General features: G+C 39.6%; 1 protein-coding gene across 2 annotated transcripts in view; it reads left to right on the top strand.

Annotated features, from left to right (window-relative positions):
* LOC105692751 (probable serine/threonine-protein kinase tsuA) overlaps nucleotides 1-3999 on the top strand; it is a 36261-nt gene extending 32262 nt beyond the window's left edge. For both annotated transcript variants that reach the window (XM_012412170.3, XM_048653489.1), the window contains exon 3: nucleotides 1953-3999. In XM_012412170.3, coding sequence (XP_012267593.2) covers nucleotides 1953-3740 — 1788 coding nt within the window. In that variant the 3' untranslated portion in view covers nucleotides 3741-3999. The remainder of the gene's footprint in view (nucleotides 1-1952) is intronic.
* Nucleotides 4000-20557: the final 16558 nt, after the last annotated feature.

Genomic DNA, 20557 nt, shown 5'->3' with positions numbered 1-20557 from the left:
CGCGCGTGTATTAAATAAATAAGTCATTACGCGGCATCGTTATTCCGACTTTGCGTGGACTCGATATACACGACGTTATGACTTGAACTTTGTACCAGAAAATTGTCTTACCCGATGCACGTGCTGTGCGAGATAACGCGCGGGTACACGGAGACGAGTATTATTATAATGTAACGTGGGGATTAATTATGAGAATTATGGTCATCGCTATGCGATTGTCATCATTGTTGTTGCATAAAAATAATAAATATACGTCGAGTACGTTGGCAATGAGTGATGCGAGGAATCGTTTTGTTAAATTCTTCGTTTCTAGTCACGTATGTCTTTGTAATGGGGAAATTCTGAGTCGAGATATTTTCCCGCGAGTCTGCATGGCGCGCGATCACACTATACTGACCTAGGAGATATTCGCGGTGTATTTGTACGGTCGGGAGTTGGCTACGAGACGTTGCCGATACGACCGATACACCGGGAAACTAAGCGACATAGGTATTCCACGACGTCGCGTGCTTTTTTTTTTCTCTATTTCTTTTTCTCATGGAATTCGTGCCTTGGCAGAAGTCCATTCAGCTTGAGATCTTCGCGTACGAAACGCGCGTATTCTCGAGGAATACCGATGAAATTATGTGCGATTTTTACAAAGCGAAATGATCGGAAAATTAGAAAATTAGAAATTCTGAAATAAAAGAAAAGGAGGCATTCTGAACCTAGACCTGGTATAAATTATCATACGAGTGGTAAAATTCTGAGAGATAATACAATCTCTGAATAGTAAATACAAATATCTGTACAATTCATCTATTATGATTGAGACATCGGATGTACGTGAACGTAAATTGTTCATTTTTTATGTAACGTGAAGTAACTACCTTATACGACGTACGAATGCCACGTAATTTTCGTACGATAACTGATGAGTTATAACGAGGTATATAATATTCCTAGGGAGTCAAGGTCATCGGTTCTCTTAGATTATTAAGATAATCGCGTCTGGTACACACGTACACACATACCATGGAATATAATATGTCCGCGTGGGAGTAACAAATCGCTCTCCCATGACCCATTGTTAAATTAAATATCTTTCTCTATATCTATGAGCATGTGTGCGCGATTGCTGGCTCTCCATAGTGCCGCGTCTTTTGGCCATGTGTTCAATTCAGGATGAAAAAATTAAAATAAGTTTGAAAAAAAATGTAAACTCTTTTATAAGACCGACAGCTAGTCATCGTTTCAAGGATGTTCAAATATTACGCACCTTATAGAGAAAACTACCGACTTGAATACGATAAATTTAATCAATCAACACTTGGCTGCTGCCGATCGTGATGATCGATCGATCGTTCGTTCAATCGTAGTTAGAATGCTCGGTATCCATTTTACCAAATCAGATCTTTTTTACAATTTTTTCTTTCAGTCAATCGTAGCGATAAGTTTGGTAAAAGGGAAATATTTCGACAGTCCTATTATTGTACGCGGACGGTCGGAAACGTCCTCGCGCAATTTATGAAGAAGGTCGATTTAGTTTGCCCAAGTTTCACATCCGCTGAAAATGATAATATAATATTATCATCGGATCCGCCGGTCGAATTCTCTACTCGAAACAACTTCGTTGTAATGATAATTCTTTTGCAAGAGCTTGAGCAACTTGTGACTTTCTATATTTCAACGAAATATGTAACTCGCCCCAAAATTTATCGCTGGGATATTCTCGTATCAGACTGTAAAGAAGGAAGACAATTTGCCTTCCGAAAATACACATAATACAATCTCCGGTGAAATCCCACATGATTGCAGGGAAAAAAACAACTACTAATTACCACTGTTACCCAAGAGTGCCTGCTTTAAATTTGCGTTAACGCTTTTAACACATCACTCGGATTTATGCCACGTAAAATATTTCAATGCTCCAATGTGATTTATATTAATCGTGGAACCTTTTTTCTTTCCAGGCTGATACCGAGCCGATTTATTGGTCCTGGGTTCGCGCTATCGCCGCTGAACTGGTCAGACAGACGCCCTTCCGAGCTCAACGATGTCTCAACTTTTTGGAGATTCTCACAATTTGTCCTCGAGGTCCCGTTCCCTTACCGGACAGTCCTACGGAATCCAGGAGACGTTCGAGGAGCGAGTTACGTCCCTGGCTTCGTACCTCATCAACGGAAAGACAGATGAACGGTTCACCGACGTTGGAAGATTCGAGAAGAAGAGCTCGCAGCGAACTCAGAGGGTGGTCGAGTAATTCGAGCGACGAGGACGTCCTAGGAGAATTCCGCAGCATTCCCGCTCACATAATGCCAAATGATAAGAATTCGAGACCCTGGGCTTTCAGTGAAAGTAGCGAAGGCAGCGACGACAGCTTACCGTGGGGTGGTGGACAGTCGAGCGTGGATTCCGTCGATTCCGTTAATGGGACGACGAACGTTATTCCAGAACCTGAAACCAGGGAGCAAAGAATACAGAGGTATAAGGAAGCTAGACGGAGGGAGAACGAAGCTAGGAGTAAAAGAGTCGTTGAAGAGGACGCGAGGAGACGAAAGGCCAGTAGAGCTGAAGAGAATAACAATAACGTTTCGCTGACAAAGTTGACGAAATTGACCTGTCTGACCTATCCCAACGTGAATCAGCTCAGAAATGTTGAAAATAATAACAACAATAACAACAAAAATCAGAACGTCGTCATCGTGACGTCGAAAAATGGGATCGATAACATGGACAACGGTGTGAAAAACATCGTCGAAAAATCTCGCAACGATATTTCGCTCGGCTGCAGGATATTTTTGGGTAACGATAGCTCGATGGATGTAGTGGACGGTGAGAAATCGTCGTTGAAAAAATCGACGCTCGTTAGAGTCACGGGAAATTTCGTAAGATTCGAGGACAACAGAATACCAACGAACCCCGCAAATCTCGCACAAATTTTACCCAAGAGCGAATCGATAAGCGAAAGAAGAAGTCGAGCGAGGGAAAGGCGAAGCGTCAGGGAAAGAGGTCAGCAAACAATGTCGCTGACACAATCTACCAGTGTGGATAGTCAAGTCGAAACTTTACGGGAAAGAAAAGAACGTCTGGCTTCCATATCCTCCCGAATACCAATCCCCCAACAAACGAGGACGTCTGGCGTCGAATCAGTTTCTGTTTCCTCGTTAACGTCTCTAACGTCACCTCCGCCATCTTCTTCCACAACGAAATTGAGAGATCTCAGTTGCCCCACGTCGTCATCACCAAGATCTCCAACGTCGTTTTCCGTCGTCACCGAACCTTGCGAAGAGGCTGTAGCCAGACTATTGGAACGTTGTCAACGCGTCGATCACTACGTTCCAGTTCGTGATAAATTGACACTTTTCGAATCACTTTCGAGGCTCGGTGGTAGATTGGCCAGAAGTACGGAAGATTTGGGAAGAGCCAAAGCGATTCCAAGTCCTAGAGGTAAACAGCGCGCTCGTTCCCTCCACGATTTAAATCGCGCTGCAAAGTCCGTTCCTGTCAGAGAAATGTGCAGGTTTTTTGAGGGAGAAAAATGCGAAGATATCAGCAGGATTTCGAACGGGCAGAGGTCGAGGTTCAGTGATTCCTTATCCACAGCATCTCGTTTACGCACCTGGAGTGACGGTAATGTTGTTTCTACCATGACGCTTGCGCAACAACCAACTTCGATGATTACGATGAAAACTACTTCGAAAAACGGTGCCAATTCACCGTCAAAATCTTCGGGTAGGAGACGACAGTATGCCAAGTAGAAATTTATCCAAATTTAAGTTTCAAAGAAAATCAACTGATCAATTATATTGTTTGTATTAAAATTGAAATCACCACCGAATAAGAGAACGTCTGTAATGTTACGAATTATTATTACATCGGTTACTAATTTTCACTCGTACGTTTTTTTTTCTTCTTCTTTATTTTTTACATCTTCCTTCATTTTTCATCTGGTATGAATTTGCAATGCTACGTACGACGCGTTATTAGATTGAAATCTTCGTGAACAAATAGAGAAAACAAAGAAAAAAATTTATAGCAAAAAAATAAAAACCAAAAAACAATATTCTTCTACTCTAATCGACGTGAAGGGAAAGAAAGGAAACGGAAAAAAAATTCACAAAGAAAATAAAATAAATAAAAAGAGGGAATGCGGAGTGCGAGAGTTAGGAAATCTAATAATGGATTAATAATTGTCTGTTACTAAACGCATACGATGGATATATATGTATGTAGGAAAGACTTTGGAGGAAATTAACTTCTGCTCAAATGCAAGGTATATAATTTAAATCGCAGCAATGTCTAGTAGCTATATTATATACATATATTTTCACTTTCTGCTCGAAACTTAACTATGTATAACGGATAGCGCATAAGTTATGAGATACCCGCAAGTGTTTCTAAACTAACTGGATAAAATTAATACGTACATACATATATACACACATATATGAAACTTCGATTTTTACTTACTCGTTATAATTAATATGTAAAGGAAGCAGCGTGTATATCTGTTGAATTTTTTTCTACATCTTTTCTCTTTATTTTTCATTTTCTCAAACACCGTGAATTGAGATTTATAAATAATTCATGATTAATTCCACTTTACAGTACAGCTCTGCAGAGAATCCTTGTTGATAATAAATTCGTGACTGTTTATTATTCGAAGTGACCGTTTGATTCATACATATAATGAATGGTATTGATTTTCTCAATCGTATCGCGTACATGTCGTGTAAAAATTGACGATATTTTTTGCGTTACTTCGTACATACTCAAATTGTAAATCCGGCCGAGGCTTTAGAGAATTATTGAAAATAAAAATGAAAAGGAAAAAAAAATTGAACAAAATTGAAAATGAGAATAAATAAGTGGTCGAATGGAAAAATTAGAAAAAAATATGTAATAATTAGAAAAAAAGTAGAAATTAAAGAAGAACGATTAGTAACATTGTACAACAATGAAATGTGTCAAAAAGAATTGTATACCGTTATTATAATTTATGTAAAAAATTGTCTAGAGTTAGTTGAGCGTTAATCGTTTGACAGTACCTACATGTAATTGTTAGTTTGTTCGTTTTGGATGATAGTAATTGATTAATATTATTAATTTTTGTTTGTTTGTTGACAATATTAATAACTAGCCGACGGCTTACGCGGCCGATCGCCAAAGAGGCCCTCTAGTCCCTCCTCCACAATGTATTTATAAAAAAAAAACAAGAAAAACCATCCCCTACCCTTCACTCCCCTGATCAAACGTCAATTTCGTTATCGATTATTGTAATAATTATTAATATTATGATAATAATAATTAACATGAACTATTATTTGTATTTACGTTTGTTGTAATAAAGGAACGAATAATGGCCGTTACATAAAGTGATTGTTGTTAGAAAGTCACCCGCAGCCTTGGTGCATAGCGCACGCTATTTCGTTTATTATACCAACCTCATCCATTATATCCATGTACCCAACTATATATCACATAAACATCGCATGTAAGTATCTGATTTATGTTTCTTACATTAGAATCTGGAATAGGAAAGTAAATGTTTGCAAAATTTTTATAGTAAAACTTCGGGGCGTCGTATTCGCCTGGTAGAATATTATCGTATGGGAATAGAAGCATGTCTTTTTCGCCTTCCAAAAATCATCAAATTCATTTTTATGTTACCGTCAATTGCGAGTATAATATATCATAACTCATGGTCGCTTGCTGCCGTGAAATCATTCGATATTCCTTGACACAAAAAATTTAATCAATGTGTTAGAACAGTAAAAAGAAAAAAATTAATTTGCGGAGAGTTGAAAAAATTGTGAGACGTAACAGTTCCAATTCTTCGTATCTCAGATATTATATGCGCATATAATTGTATTACAAGTAGCTGGTTTTCATTGCTGTACCAGCGTATGCATAGGCCATTATTCAGAGTTTTTACTTTCGTGGGGCTTGAGGCTCTGAAAATTCTGTTGCAGTAGCCCGTGACGATGATATACTTCGCCTCGGATCCTTCTGTAATTTGAAACTGAATAGTCGCTAATTTTACGTTCGGAAACCGTAATTTGTCATTCATTAGTTTTCGTCGATATTCACTCACCGGTGCTATTTCGCGTTATAACATTGCGTATGAGAAGTAATTTTCTAATTTTTCTTCAGGTAAAATGAATTGTGGTTCGCTTATTCTACTCACGTCCGTATATAAAAATGGACATAACGTACGGCTGTCAGAAGGGTTATTCCATAATTTCCCGCAATTTTTCCATCGTATGCGTATTACGTTTTGTTTCAATTTTTCAAATTAATTCATAGATAACTGATTGTTACAATTCTGTCGGTGGATTTTCACCACGGTGATTTCTTGTGTTACATCACCTTGTCACAGTTGCACGTACACATCACGGTTAAAACCGTCACGACTCTAGAGTGCCGTTAATGGAGTTGTTCCGTTGATCATACCAAGTTTGGAATATTTTAAACTTTACCCCAAATGTCAAAATTACCGGTTTTTGAAGTCAGCGCATGTACATCTGATCCGAAGCTGTGGTGTTGGCAAAATCGACGATGATTTAGATTAATTTGTATGAATTTTTTCGCTGAATTATTTTTATGAAAGTATCGAAATTCAATTAAAAGCAGAGTTGTATAGCTATACGGAGTCAAATGTACAAGAAACTTGAGCAATCAGGCCACTCACCTTGAAGTCTTATCGGGTCAGCGACAGGAAAATTGAGCTCGTAACAGGTTCAGCTCGGATGTATACCTGTGCCGATAATTTCTTATACCAGGAATACCTGAATACGAAATCGTATGTATAGCCAGGTAATGGAACTCTGCATATTTTTGGCAAAATTCCATTCCAGATCTGAGATCGAAAAAGCAACGAGATATAATCTTTCGGATGTTTGAAAAATTCGGTTGAAAAAGATAGAGAATTTTTGCTCTTAATTGTACGACACGTTTCCAACGTGAATCGACCTCGGAAATATGGAATTGTAGACTGAACTAAATTAAAAATGAATAGATGGCTCATGCAATAAGATTGTTCTTCAGTTAGTCATGATTTTGAACGCGCTTCCCTTCTGTTACAGGACGAGCATTGTCAGAGCAACACCAGCTTGCGTTAGGACCGCAAGACTACATCTGCGTCTGCATCTGCAAGACTGCAATGTATTGAAAGACTCGTGCAACGGACTTATCAATCAGATAACATTACATATCACGCTACATTATTTATCATTAAGCTAAAGTTACTGTGCTTCTTGCGATATATTAGAACGTGCATTGAGAACTTGAGTCAACTTCTATAACACGGTATTGTTCAAGGCTGATTTTCTCTGTATCAGAACATCCCTGATATGAACTATATCCTACTGAAATTAATGTTGTATCGTTGATTGATCAATAAACATTACGAAACCTTGAAATGACCGTTTGTTCAAAGTTAATCACGACCCTCCGAACATGGATCATTACCACCCTTTGGAAGCAACGAATGACAACTTGAGAAACTGGTAAGATTCTAGAAAACCTGAAGTAGCGGAAGCAGCAAAAACTAATCATGTGAAAGATTATGATAGATCACGAATGCATGCACATGATAAGACACCAAAACTCGGAACACCTCCTCGGGTTTCCTATTCTCCTGATACAAATACCTACTTTTCGGCAAACATTCAATTTCCAGGGCCGGTATTCTAGAGATCTACATTATCGCCTCTCGATTGAGTGATTGCATGAATGAATGATTGAATGCACAGACAGGCATATGCTAAGTCTTGCAATCAAACGGTTGCTTGCTCCGTCTATTATACTAAGAATAATTACACAGGATTTCAGGCATGCATAGTACGAGGCACCAGGTCTAGGAATACCTTCTTGGTTTTCCTGTTCTCCTGATACGAAAATCAATTTTTGGCCCTACTTTTTTATTTTCCAAGACCTACGTTCTAGCGCTCGGAATTATCTATTTCTTATTGTTTCGGAGAATTATTAAATGATAGGATGAACAAGAAGGCATAGGATTGGTCCTGCTAGGAACCTGTCGCTCTAACTATCATACTATGAATGAATATACATGATTGAATGCATGCACATGATCAGGCACCCGGACTCGGAACACCTCCTCGGGTTTCCTGTTCTCCTGATACAGATACCTACTTTTCGGCAAACTTTCAATTTCCAGGGCCGGTATTCTAGAGATCTACATTATCGCCCCTCGATTGAGTGAATGCATGAATGAATGATTGAATGCACAGACAGGCATATGCTTAGTCTTGCAATCAAACGGTTGCTTGCTCCGTCTATTATACTGGGAATCATTACACAGGATTTCAGGCATGCATAGAACGAGGCACCAGGTCTAGGAATACCTCCTTGGTTTTCCTGTTCTCGTGATACAAAAATGAATTTTTGGCGCTACTTTTTTATTTTCCAAGACCTACGTTCTAGCGCTCGTAATTATCTATTTTTTATTGTATCAGAGAATTATTAAATGATAGGATGAACAAGAAGGCATAGGATTGGTCCTGCTAGGAACCTGTCGCTCTAACTATCATACTATGAATGAATATACATGATTGAATGCATGCACATGATGAGGCACCCGGACTCGGAACACCTCCTCGGGTTTCCTGTTCTCCTGATACCAATACCTACTTTTCGGCAAACTTTCAATTTCCAGGGCCGGTATTCTAGAGATCTACATTATCGCCTCTCGATTGAGTGATTGCATGAATGAATGATTAAATGCACAGACAGGCATATGCTTAGTCTTGCAATCAAACGGTTGCTTGCTCCGTCTATTATACTAGGAATAATTACACAGGATTTGAGGCATGCATAGAACGAGGCACCAGGTCTAGAAATACCTCCTTGGTTTTCCTGTTCTCCTAATACAAGAATCAATTTTTGGCCCTACTTTTTTATTTTCCAAGACCTACGTTCTAGCGCTCGTAATTATCTATTTCTTATTGTATCGGAGAATTATTAAATGATAGGATGAACAAGAAGGCATAGGATTGGTCCTGCTAGGAACCTGTCGCTCTAACTATCATACTATAAATAAATATACATGATTGAATGCATGCACATGATAAGGCACCCGGACTCGGAACACCTCCTCGGGTTTCCTGTTCTCCTGATACAAATACCTACTTTTCGGCAAACTTTCAATTTCCAGGGCCGGTATTCTAGAGATCTAGATTATCGCCCCTCGATTGAGTGAATGCATGAATGAATGATTGAATGCACAGACAGGCATATGCTTAGTCTTGCAATCAAACGGTTGCTTGCTCCGTCCATTATACTAGGAATCATTACACAGGATTTCAGGCATGCATAGAACGAGGCACCAGGTCTAGGAATACCTCCTTGGTTTTCCTGTTCTCGTGATACAAAAATGAATTTTTGGCGCTACTTTTTTATTTTCCAAGACCTACGTTCTAGCGCTCGTAATTATCTATTTTTTATTGTATCAGAGAATTATTAAATGATAGGATGAACAAGAAGGCATAGGATTGGTCCTGCTAGGAACGTGTCGCTCTAACTATCATACTATGAATGAATATACATGATTGAATGCATGCACATGATGAGGCACCCGGACTCGGAACACCTCCTCGGGTTTCCTGTTCTCCTGATACAAATACCTACTTTTCGGCAAACTTTCAATTTCCAGGGCCGGTATTCTAGAGATCTACATTATCGCCTCTCGATTGAGTGATTGCATGAATGAATGATTAAATGCACAGACAGGCATATGCTTAGTCTTGCAATCGAACGGTTGCTTGCTCCGTCTATCATACTAGGAATAATTACACAGGATTTGAGGCATGCATAGAACGAGGCACCAGGTCTAGGAATACCTCCTTGGTTTTCCTGTTCTCCTGATACAAAAATCAATTTTTGGCCCGACTTTTTTATTTTCCAAGACCTACGTTCTAGCGCTCGTAATTATCTATTTCTTATTGTATCGGAGAATTATCAAATGATAGGATGAACAAAAAGGCATAGGATTGGTCCTGCTAGGAACCTGTCGCTCTAACTATCATACTATGAATGAATATACATGATTGAATGCATGCACATGATGAGGCACCCGGACTCGGAACACCTCCTCGGGTTTCCTGTTCTCCTGATACAAATACCTACTTTTCAGCAAACTTTCAATTTCCAGGGCCGGTATTCTAGAGATCTACATTATCGCCCCTCGATTGAGTGAATGCATGAATGAATGATTGAATGCACAGACAGGCATATGCTTAGTCTTGCAATCAAACGGTCGCTTGCTCCGTCTATTATACTAGGAATAATTACACAGGATTTGAGGCATGCATAGAACGAGGCACCAGGTCTAGAAATACCTCCTTGGTTTTCCTGTTCTCCTAATACAAGAATCAATTTTTGGCCCTACTTTTTTATTTTCCAAGACCTACGTTCTAGCGCTCGTAATTATCTATTTCTTATTGTATCGGAGAATTATTGAATGATAGGATGAACAAGGAGGCATAGGATTGGTCCTGCTAGGAACCTGTCGCTCTAACCATCATACTATGAATGAATATACATGATTGAATGCATGCACATGATGAGGCACCCGGACTCGGAACACCTCCTCGGGTTTCCTGTTCTCCTGATACAAATACCTACTTTTCGGCGAACTTTCAATTTCCAGGGCTGGTATTCTAGAGATCTACATTATCGCCTCTCGATTGAGTGAATGCATGAATGAATGATTGAATGCACAGACAGGCATATGCTCAGTCTTGCAATCAAACGGTTGCTTGCTCCGTCTATCATACCAGAAATAATTACACAGGATTTGAGGCATGCATAAAACGAGGCACCAGGTCTAGAAATACCTCCTTGGTTTTCCTGTTCTCCTGATACAAAAATCAATTTTTGGCGCTACTTTTTTATTTTCCAAGACCTACGTTCTAGCGCTTGTAATTATCTATTTTTTATTGTATCAGAGAATTATTCAATGATAGGATGAACAAGGAGGCATAGGATTGGTCCTGCTAGGAACCTGTCGCTCTAACTATCATACTATGAATGAATATACATGATTGAATGCATGCACATGATGAGGCACCCGGACTCGGAACACCTCCTCGGGTTTCCTGTTCTCCTGATACAAATACCTACTTTTCGGCAAACCTCCAATTTCCAGGGCCGGTATTCTAGAGATCTACATTATCGCCTCTCGATTGAGTGAATGCATGAATGAATGATTGAATGCACAGACAGGCATATGCTTAGTCTTGCAATCAAACGGTTGCTTGCTCCGTCTATTATACTAGTAATAATTACACAGGATTTGAGGCTTGCATAGAACGAGGCACCAGGTCCACGAATACCTCCTTGGTTTTCCTGTTCTCCTGATACAAAAATCAATTTTTGGCCTTACTTTCTTATTTTCCAAGACCTACGTTCTAGCGCTCGTAATTATCTATTTCTTATTGTATCGGAGAATTATTAAATGATAGGATGAACAAGGAGGCATAGGATTGGTCCTGCTAGGAACCTGTCGCTCTAACTATCATACTATGAATGAATATACATGATTGAATGCATGCACATGATGAGGCACCCGGACTCGGAACACCTCCTCGGGTTTCCTGTTCTCCTGATACAAATACCTACTTTTCGGCAAACTTTCAATTTCCAGGGCCGGTATTCTAGAGATCTACATTATCGCCCCTCGATTGAGTGAATGCATGAATGAATGATTGAATGCACAGACAGGCATATGCTTAGTCTTGCAATCAAACGGTTGCTTGCTCCGTCTATTATACTAGGAATCATTACACAGGATTTCAGGCATGCATAGAACGAGGCACCAGGTCTAGGAATACCTCCTTGGTTTTCCTGTTCTCCTAATACAAGAATCAATTTTTGGCCCTACTTTTTTATTTTCCAAGACCTACGTTCTAGCGCTCGTAATTATCTATTTTTTATTGTATCAGAGAATTATTAAATGATAGGATGAACAAGGAGGCATAGGATTGGTCCTGCTAGGAACCTGTCGCTCTAACTATCATACTATGAATGAATATACATGATTGAATGCATGCACATGATGAGGCACCCGGACTCGGAACACCTCCTCGGGTTTCCTGTTCTCCTGATACAAATACCTACTTTTCGTCAAACTTTCAATTTCCAGGGCCGGTATTCTAGAGATCTACATTATCGCCTCTCGATTGAGTGATTGCATGAATGAATGATTAAATGCACAGACAGGCATATGCTTAGTCTTGCAATCAAACGGTCGCTTGCTCCGTCTATTATACTAGTAATAATTACACAGGATTTGAGGCTTGCATAGAACGAGGCACCAGGTCTACGAATACCTCCTTGGTTTTCCTGTTCTCCTGATACAAAAATCAATTCTTGGCCTTACTTTCTTATTTTCCAAGACCTACGTTCTAGCGCTCGTAATTATCTATTTCTTATTGTATCGGAGAATTATTAAATGATAGGATGAACAAGGAGGCATAGGATTGGTCCTGCTAGGAACCTGTCGCTCTAACTATCATACTATGAATGAATATACATGATTGAATGCATGCACATGATGAGGCACCCGGACTCGGAACACCTCCTCGGGTTTCCTGTTCTCCTGATACAAATACCTACTTTTCGGCAAACTTTCAATTTCCAGGGCCGGTATTCTAGAGATCTACATTATCGCCCCTCGATTGAGTGAATGCATGAATGAATGATTGAATGCACAGACAGGCATATGCTTAGTCTTGCAATCAAACGGTTGCTTGCTTCGTCTATTATACTAGGAATCATTACACAGGATTTCAGGCATGCATAGAACGAGGCACCAGGTCTAGGAATACCTCCTTGGTTTTCCTGTTCTCCTAATACAAGAATCAATTTTTGGCCCTACTTTTTTATTTTCCAAGACCTACGTTCTAGCGCTCGTAATTATCTATTTTTTATTGTATCAGAGAATTATCAAATGATAGGATGAACAAGAAGGCATAGGATTGGTCCTGCTGGGAACCTGTCGCTCTAACTATCATACTATGAATGAATATACATGATTGAATGCATGCACATGATGAGGCACCCGGACTCGGAACACCTCCTCGGGTTTCCTGTTCTCCTGATACAAATACCTACTTTTCGGCAAACTTTCAATTTCCAGGGCCGGTATTCTAGAGATCTACATTATCGCCTCTCGATTGAGTGATTGCATGAATGAATGATTAAATGCACAGACAGGCATATGCTTAGTCTTGCAATCAAACGGTTGCTTGCTCCGTCTATTATACTGGGAATCATTACACAGGATTTCAGGCATGCATAGAACGAGGCACCAGGTCTAGGAATACCTCCTTGGTTTTCCTGTTCTCGTGATACAAAAATGAATTTTTGGCGCTACTTTTTTATTTTCCAAGACCTACGTTCTAGCGCTCGTAATTATCTATTTTTTATTGTATCAGAGAATTATTAAATGATAGGATGAACAAGAAGGCATAGGATTGGTCCTGCTAGGAACCTGTCGCTCTAACTATCATACTATGAATGAATATACATGATTGAATGCATGCACATGATGAGGCACCCGGACTCGGAACACCTCCTCGGGTTTCCTGTTCTCCTGATACCAATACCTACTTTTCGGCAAACTTTCAATTTCCAGGGCCGGTATTCTAGAGATCTACATTATCGCCTCTCGATTGAGTGATTGCATGAATGAATGATTGAATGCACAGACAGGCATATGCTTAGTCTTGCAATCAAACGGTTGCTTGCTCCGTCTATTATACTAGTAATAATTACACAGGATTTGAGGCTTGCATAGAACGAGGCACCAGGTCCACGAATACCTCCTTGGTTTTCCTGTTCTCCTGATACAAAAATCAATTTTTGGCCTTACTTTCTTATTTTCCAAGACCTACGTTCTAGCGCTCGTAATTATCTATTTCTTATTGTATCGGAGAATTATTAAATGATAGGATGAACAAGGAGGCATAGGATTGGTCCTGCTAGGAACCTGTCGCTCTAACTATCATACTATGAATGAATATACATGATTGAATGCATGCACATGATGAGGCACCCGGACTCGGAACACCTCCTCGGGTTTCCTGTTCTCCTGATACAAATACCTACTTTTCGGCAAACTTTCAATTTCCAGGGCCGGTATTCTAGAGATCTACATTATCGCCCCTCGATTGAGTGAATGCATGAATGAATGATTGAATGCACAGACAGGCATATGCTTAGTCTTGCAATCAAACGGTTGCTTGCTCCGTCTATTATACTAGGAATCATTACACAGGATTTCAGGCATGCATAGAACGAGGCACCAGGTCTAGGAATACCTCCTTGGTTTTCCTGTTCTCCTAATACAAGAATCAATTTTTGGCCCTACTTTTTTATTTTCCAAGACCTACGTTCTAGCGCTCGTAATTATCTATTTTTTATTGTATCAGAGAATTATTAAATGATAGGATGAACAAGGAGGCATAGGATTGGTCCTGCTAGGAACCTGTCGCTCTAACTATCATACTATGAATGAATATACATGATTGAATGCATGCACATGATGAGGCACCCGGACTCGGAACACCTCCTCGGGTTTCCTGTTCTCCTGATACAAATACCTACTTTTCGTCAAACTTTCAATTTCCAGGGCCGGTATTCTAGAGATCTACATTATCGCCTCTCGATTGAGTGATTGCATGAATGAATGATTAAATGCACAGACAGGCATATGCTTAGTCTTGCAATCAAACGGTCGCTTGCTCCGTCTATTATACTAGTAATAATTACACAGGATTTGAGGCTTGCATAGAACGAGGCACCAGGTCTACGAATACCTCCTTGGTTTTCCTGTTCTCCTGATACAAAAATCAATTCTTGGCCTTACTTTCTTATTTTCCAAGACCTACGTTCTAGCGCTCGTAATTATCTATTTCTTATTGTATCGGAGAATTATTAAATGATAGGATGAACAAGGAGGCATAGGATTGGTCCTGCTAGGAACCTGTCGCTCTAACTATCATACTATGAATGAATATACATGATTGAATGCATGCACATGATGAGGCACCCGGACTCGGAACACCTCCTCGGGTTTCCTGTTCTCCTGATACAAATACCTACTTTTCGGCAAACTTTCAATTTCCAGGGCCGGTATTCTAGAGATCTACATTATCGCCCCTCGATTGAGTGAATGCATGAATGAATGATTGAATGCACAGACAGGCATATGCTTAGTCTTGCAATCAAACGGTTGCTTGCTTCGTCTATTATACTAGGAATCATTACACAGGATTTCAGGCATGCATAGAACGAGGCACCAGGTCTAGGAATACCTCCTTGGTTTTCCTGTTCTCCTAATACAAGAATCAATTTTTGGCCCTACTTTTTTATTTTCCAAGACCTACGTTCTAGCGCTCGTAATTATCTATTTTTTATTGTATCAGAGAATTATCAAATGATAGGATGAACAAGAAGGCATAGGATTGGTCCTGCTAGGAACCTGTCGCTCTAACTATCATACTATGAATGAATATACATGATTGAATGCATGCACATGATGAGGCACCCGGACTCGGAACACCTCCTCGGGTTTCCTGTTCTCCTGATACAAATACCTACTTTTCGGCAAACTTTCAATTTCCAGGGCCGGTATTCTAGAGATCTACATTATCGCCTCTCGATTGAGTGATTGCATGAATGAATGATTAAATGCACAGACAGGCATATGCTTAGTCTTGCAATCGAACGGTTGCTTGCTCCGTCTATCATACTAGGAATAATTACACAGGATTTGAGGCATGCATAGAACGAGGCACCAGGTCTAGGAATACCTCCTTGGTTTTCCTGTTCTCCTGATGGAAAAATGAATTTTTGGCGCTACTTTTTTATTTTTTTCAAGACCTACGTTCTAGCGCTTGTAATTATCTATTTTTTATTGTATCAGAGAATTATTAAATGATAGGATGAACAAGGAGGCATAGGATTGGTCCTGCTAGGAACCTGTCGCTCTAACTATCATACTATGAATGAATATACATGATTGAATGCATGCACATGATGAGGCACCCGGACTCGGAACACCTCCTCGGGTTTCCTGTTCTCCTGATACAAATACCTACTTTTCGGCAAACCTCCAATTTCCAGGGCCGGTATTCTAGAGATCTACATTATCGCCTCTCGATTGAGTGAATGCATGAATGAATGATTGAATGCACAGACAGGCATATGCTTAGTCTTGCAATCAAACGGTTGCTTGCTCCGTCTATTATACTAGTAATAATTACACAGGATTTGAGGCTTGCATAGAACGAGGCACCAGGTCTACGAATACCTCCTTGGTTTTCCTGTTCTCCTGATACAAAAATCAATTTTTGGCCTTACTTTCTTATTTTCCAAGACCTACGTTCTAGCGCTCGTAATTATCTATTTCTTATTGTATCGGAGAATTATTCAATGATAGGATGAACAAGGAGGCATAGGATTGGTCCTGCTAGGAACCTGTCGCTCTAACTATCATACTATGAATGAATATACATGATTGAATGCATGCACATGATGAGGCACCCGGACTCGGAACACCTCCTCGGGTTTCCTGTTCTCCTGATACAAATACCTACTTTTCGGCAAACTTTCAATTTCCAGGGCCGGTATTCTAGAGATCTACATTATCGCCTCTCGATTGAGTGAATGCATGAATGAATGATTGAATGCACAGACAGGCATATGCTTAGTCTTGCAATCAAACGGTTGCTTGCTCCGTCTATTATACTAGTAATAATTACACAGGATTTGAGGCTTGCATAGAACGAGGCACCAGGTCCACGAATACCTCCTTGGTTTTCCTGTTCTCCTGATACAAAAATCAATTTTTGGCCTTACTTTCTTATTTTCCAAGACCTACGTTCTAGCGCTCGTAATTATTTATTTCTTATTGTATCGGAGAATTATTAAATGATAGGATGAACAAGGAGGCATAGGATTGGTCCTGCTAGGAACCTGTCGCTCTAACTATCATACTATGAATGAATATACATGATTGAATGCATGCACATGATGAGGCACCCGGACTCGGAACACCTCCTCGGGTTTCCTGTTCTCCTGATACAAATACCTACTTTTCGGCAAACCTCCAATTTCCAGGGCCGGTATTCTAGAGATCTACATTATCGCCTCTCGATTGAGTGAATGCATGAATGAATGATTGAATGCACAGACAGGCATATGCTTAGTCTTGCAATCAAACGGTTGCTTGCTCCGTCTATTATACTAGTAATAATTACACAGGATTTGAGGCTTGCATAGAACGAGGCACCAGGTCTACGAATACCTCCTTGGTTTTCCTGTTCTCCTGATACAAAAATCAATTTTTGGCCTTACTTTCTTATTTTCCAAGACCTACGTTCTAGCGCTCGTAATTATCTATTTCTTATTGTATCGGAGAATTATTAAATGATAGGATGAACAAGGAGGCATAGGATTGGTCCTGCTAGGAACCTGTCGCTCTAACTATCATACTATGAATGAATATACATGATTGAATGCATGCACATGATGAGGCACCCGGACTCGGAACACCTCCTCGGGTTTCCTGTTCTCCTGATACAAATACCTACTTTTCGGCAAACTTTCAATTTCCAGGGCCGGTATTCTAGAGATCTACATTATCGCCCCTCGATTGAGTGAATGCATGAATGAATGATTGAATGCACAGACAGGCATATGCTTAGTCTTGCAATCAAACGGTTGCTTGCTTCGTCTATTATACTAGGAATCATTACACAGGATTTCAGGCATGCATAGAACGAGGCACCAGGTCTAGGAATACCTCCTTGGTTTTCCTGTTCTCCTAATACAAGAATCAATTTTTGGCCCTACTTTTTTATTTTCCAAGACCTACGTTCTAGCGCTCGTAATTATCTATTTTTTATTGTATCAGAGAATTATCAAATGATAGGATGAACAAGAAGGCATAGGATTGGTCCTGCTAGGAACCTGTCGCTCTAACTATCATACTATGAATGAATATACATGATTGAATGCATGCACATGATGAGGCACCCGGACTCGGAACACCTCCTCGGGTTTCCTGTTCTCCTGATACAAATACCTACTTTTCGGCAAACTTTCAATTTCCAGGGCCGGTATTCTAGAGATCTACATTATCGCCTCTCGATTGAGTGATTGCATGAATGAATGATTAAATGCACAGACAGGCATATGCTTAGTCTTGCAATCGAACGGTTGCTTGCTCCGTCTATCATACTAGGAATAATTACACAGGATTTGAGGCATGCATAGAACGAGGCACCAGGTCTAGGAATACCTCCTTGGTTTTCCTGTTCTCCTGATACAAAAATCAATTTTTGGCCCGACTTTTTGATTTTCCAAGACCTACGTTCTAGCGCTCGTAATTATCTATTTCTTATTGTATCGGAGAATTATCAAATGATAGGATGAACAAGAAGGCATAGGATTGGTCCTGCTAGGAACCTGTCGCTCTCACTATCATACTATGAATGAATATACATGATTGAATGCATGCACATGATGAGGCACCCGGACTCGGAACACCTCCTCGGGTTTCCTGTTCTCCTGATACAAATACCTACCTTTCGGCAAACTTTCAATTTCCAGGGCCGGTATTCTAGAGATCTACATTATCGCGTCTCGATTGAGTGATTGCATGAATGAATGATTGAATTCACAGACAGGCATATGCTAAGTCTTGCAATCAAACGGTTGCTTGCTCCGTCTATTATACTAGGAATAATTACACAGGATTTCAGGCATGCATAGAACGAGGCACCAGGTCTAGGAATACCTCCTTGGTTTTCCTGTTCTCCTGATACGAAAATTAATTTTTGGCGCTACTTTTTCATTTTCCAAGACCTACGTTTTAGCGCTCGTAATTATCTATTTCTTATTGTATCGGAGAATTATCAAATGATAGGATGAACAAGAAGGCATAGGATTGGTCCTGCTAGGAACCTGTCGCTCTAACTATCATACTATGAATGAATATACATGATTGAATGCATGCACATGATGAGGCACCCGGACTCGGAACACCTCCTCGGGTTTCCTGTTCTCCTGATACAAATACCTACTTTTCGGCAAACTTTCAATTTCCAGGGCCGGTATTCTAGAGATCTACATTATCGCTTCTCGATTGAGTGAATTTATGAATGAATGATTGAATGCACACGCTAAGTCCTGCAAGCAACTTATCGATCTTTTCACTTCACGGCAACAGAGCATGATTAATACACTTGATTGCATATGATCAGGCTCCAAGCCACTACGTAATGTCCGGATTATAGGGCAGAGTAGTAGGATCGACAATGAGTACACATGATTGAATGCATACACTTGATGAGGCATACGGTGTTTCGGAGGGCTCCTTATGCTTATCCTGTTGTCCTGTTACCAAATTCACTCTCCGGTCAAAATTTGCATCCACAGGGACAATGCCCCAGATCTCTTCCATAATAAAGTATGAAAGTTCAAAGCAGCGCTACACGCGTACTCAATTACGGAAAATAAGGAGTTCAGGGATGTATACAATAATGAAAATTATTGGTGTATGATAGCAGTTAATTTTTATTCAAAAATCTTTGCTTGAATATACATATTACGACTTTGTACCGTACGTTATCGATTTATCTATACAGTTACGTTTTGTTTGTGGTAAAGGTTTTACAATATGATGGAAAGTAGTTTCCTATATATCAAACATGCATTCGTTATCAAAATTATAAGTTGTATACAGTATGATCATATGACTACCATATCGCAGTTATACACTGTTGGCTATTAGGAACACATAATGATTGCTTCCGTAGATATGCCGATGATCTGCAGGTGTTTCCGATGTAGGGTCAAATCGCTTCGTATGATGCTGATTTTCATCTGAAAAATGACAATGAAATATAAATAATTTATAGATATCGAAATCATATAGAGTCATAATAGTGTCGAGAACGAACATCCAAGTTTATCCGTAGGCTTGTTCAGTCAAGCTCATTGTACAAATTATATCTTTCATCTGATGCCAATGTTTCCTGCTAATCACCGCAGTCCTATTCGAAATTCGGGTTTTAAAAAACTCATCACATCGTGAATAGCTTTACTGATACGGTCTTTGAAAAATACTACAAACTGATACTTTGGGGTTGAGGTATTCGTAAATGATGAACAGTCAACTCAAATTTGTACAAAATTAATTTTATTGCAAATGATTGTTAATAGTAAAATTTGTTTAATATTTACAACCAATTGATTTATATATATATGTATATATATATATGTATCTATGCATACGAATTTTTAATTATCCTAATAATGATTACATTTCATGATAGATCGATATATATTTATGCATGGCATTACATGTCTCCATAATCTCGTGATAAAAATAACCATACGACAGTAGGGCAATACACGGACACGTACAATTAACGGTGTCAATCATACGAGGATGAGTGTTGCAGCAATCTGTTGATCAACACCGTAGTTAACTAACTACGAATACCACTCGAATGTTGATATCCGTTAGAAAACTGAAATAAAT

The sequence above is a fragment of the Athalia rosae genome, chromosome 4, assembly GCF_917208135.1.
Source record: "Athalia rosae chromosome 4, iyAthRosa1.1, whole genome shotgun sequence".
NCBI lineage: Eukaryota > Metazoa > Arthropoda > Insecta > Hymenoptera > Athaliidae > Athalia > Athalia rosae.
Note: the sequence above shows the minus strand (reverse complement) of the source record. Positions and strands in the feature narration are given on the sequence as shown.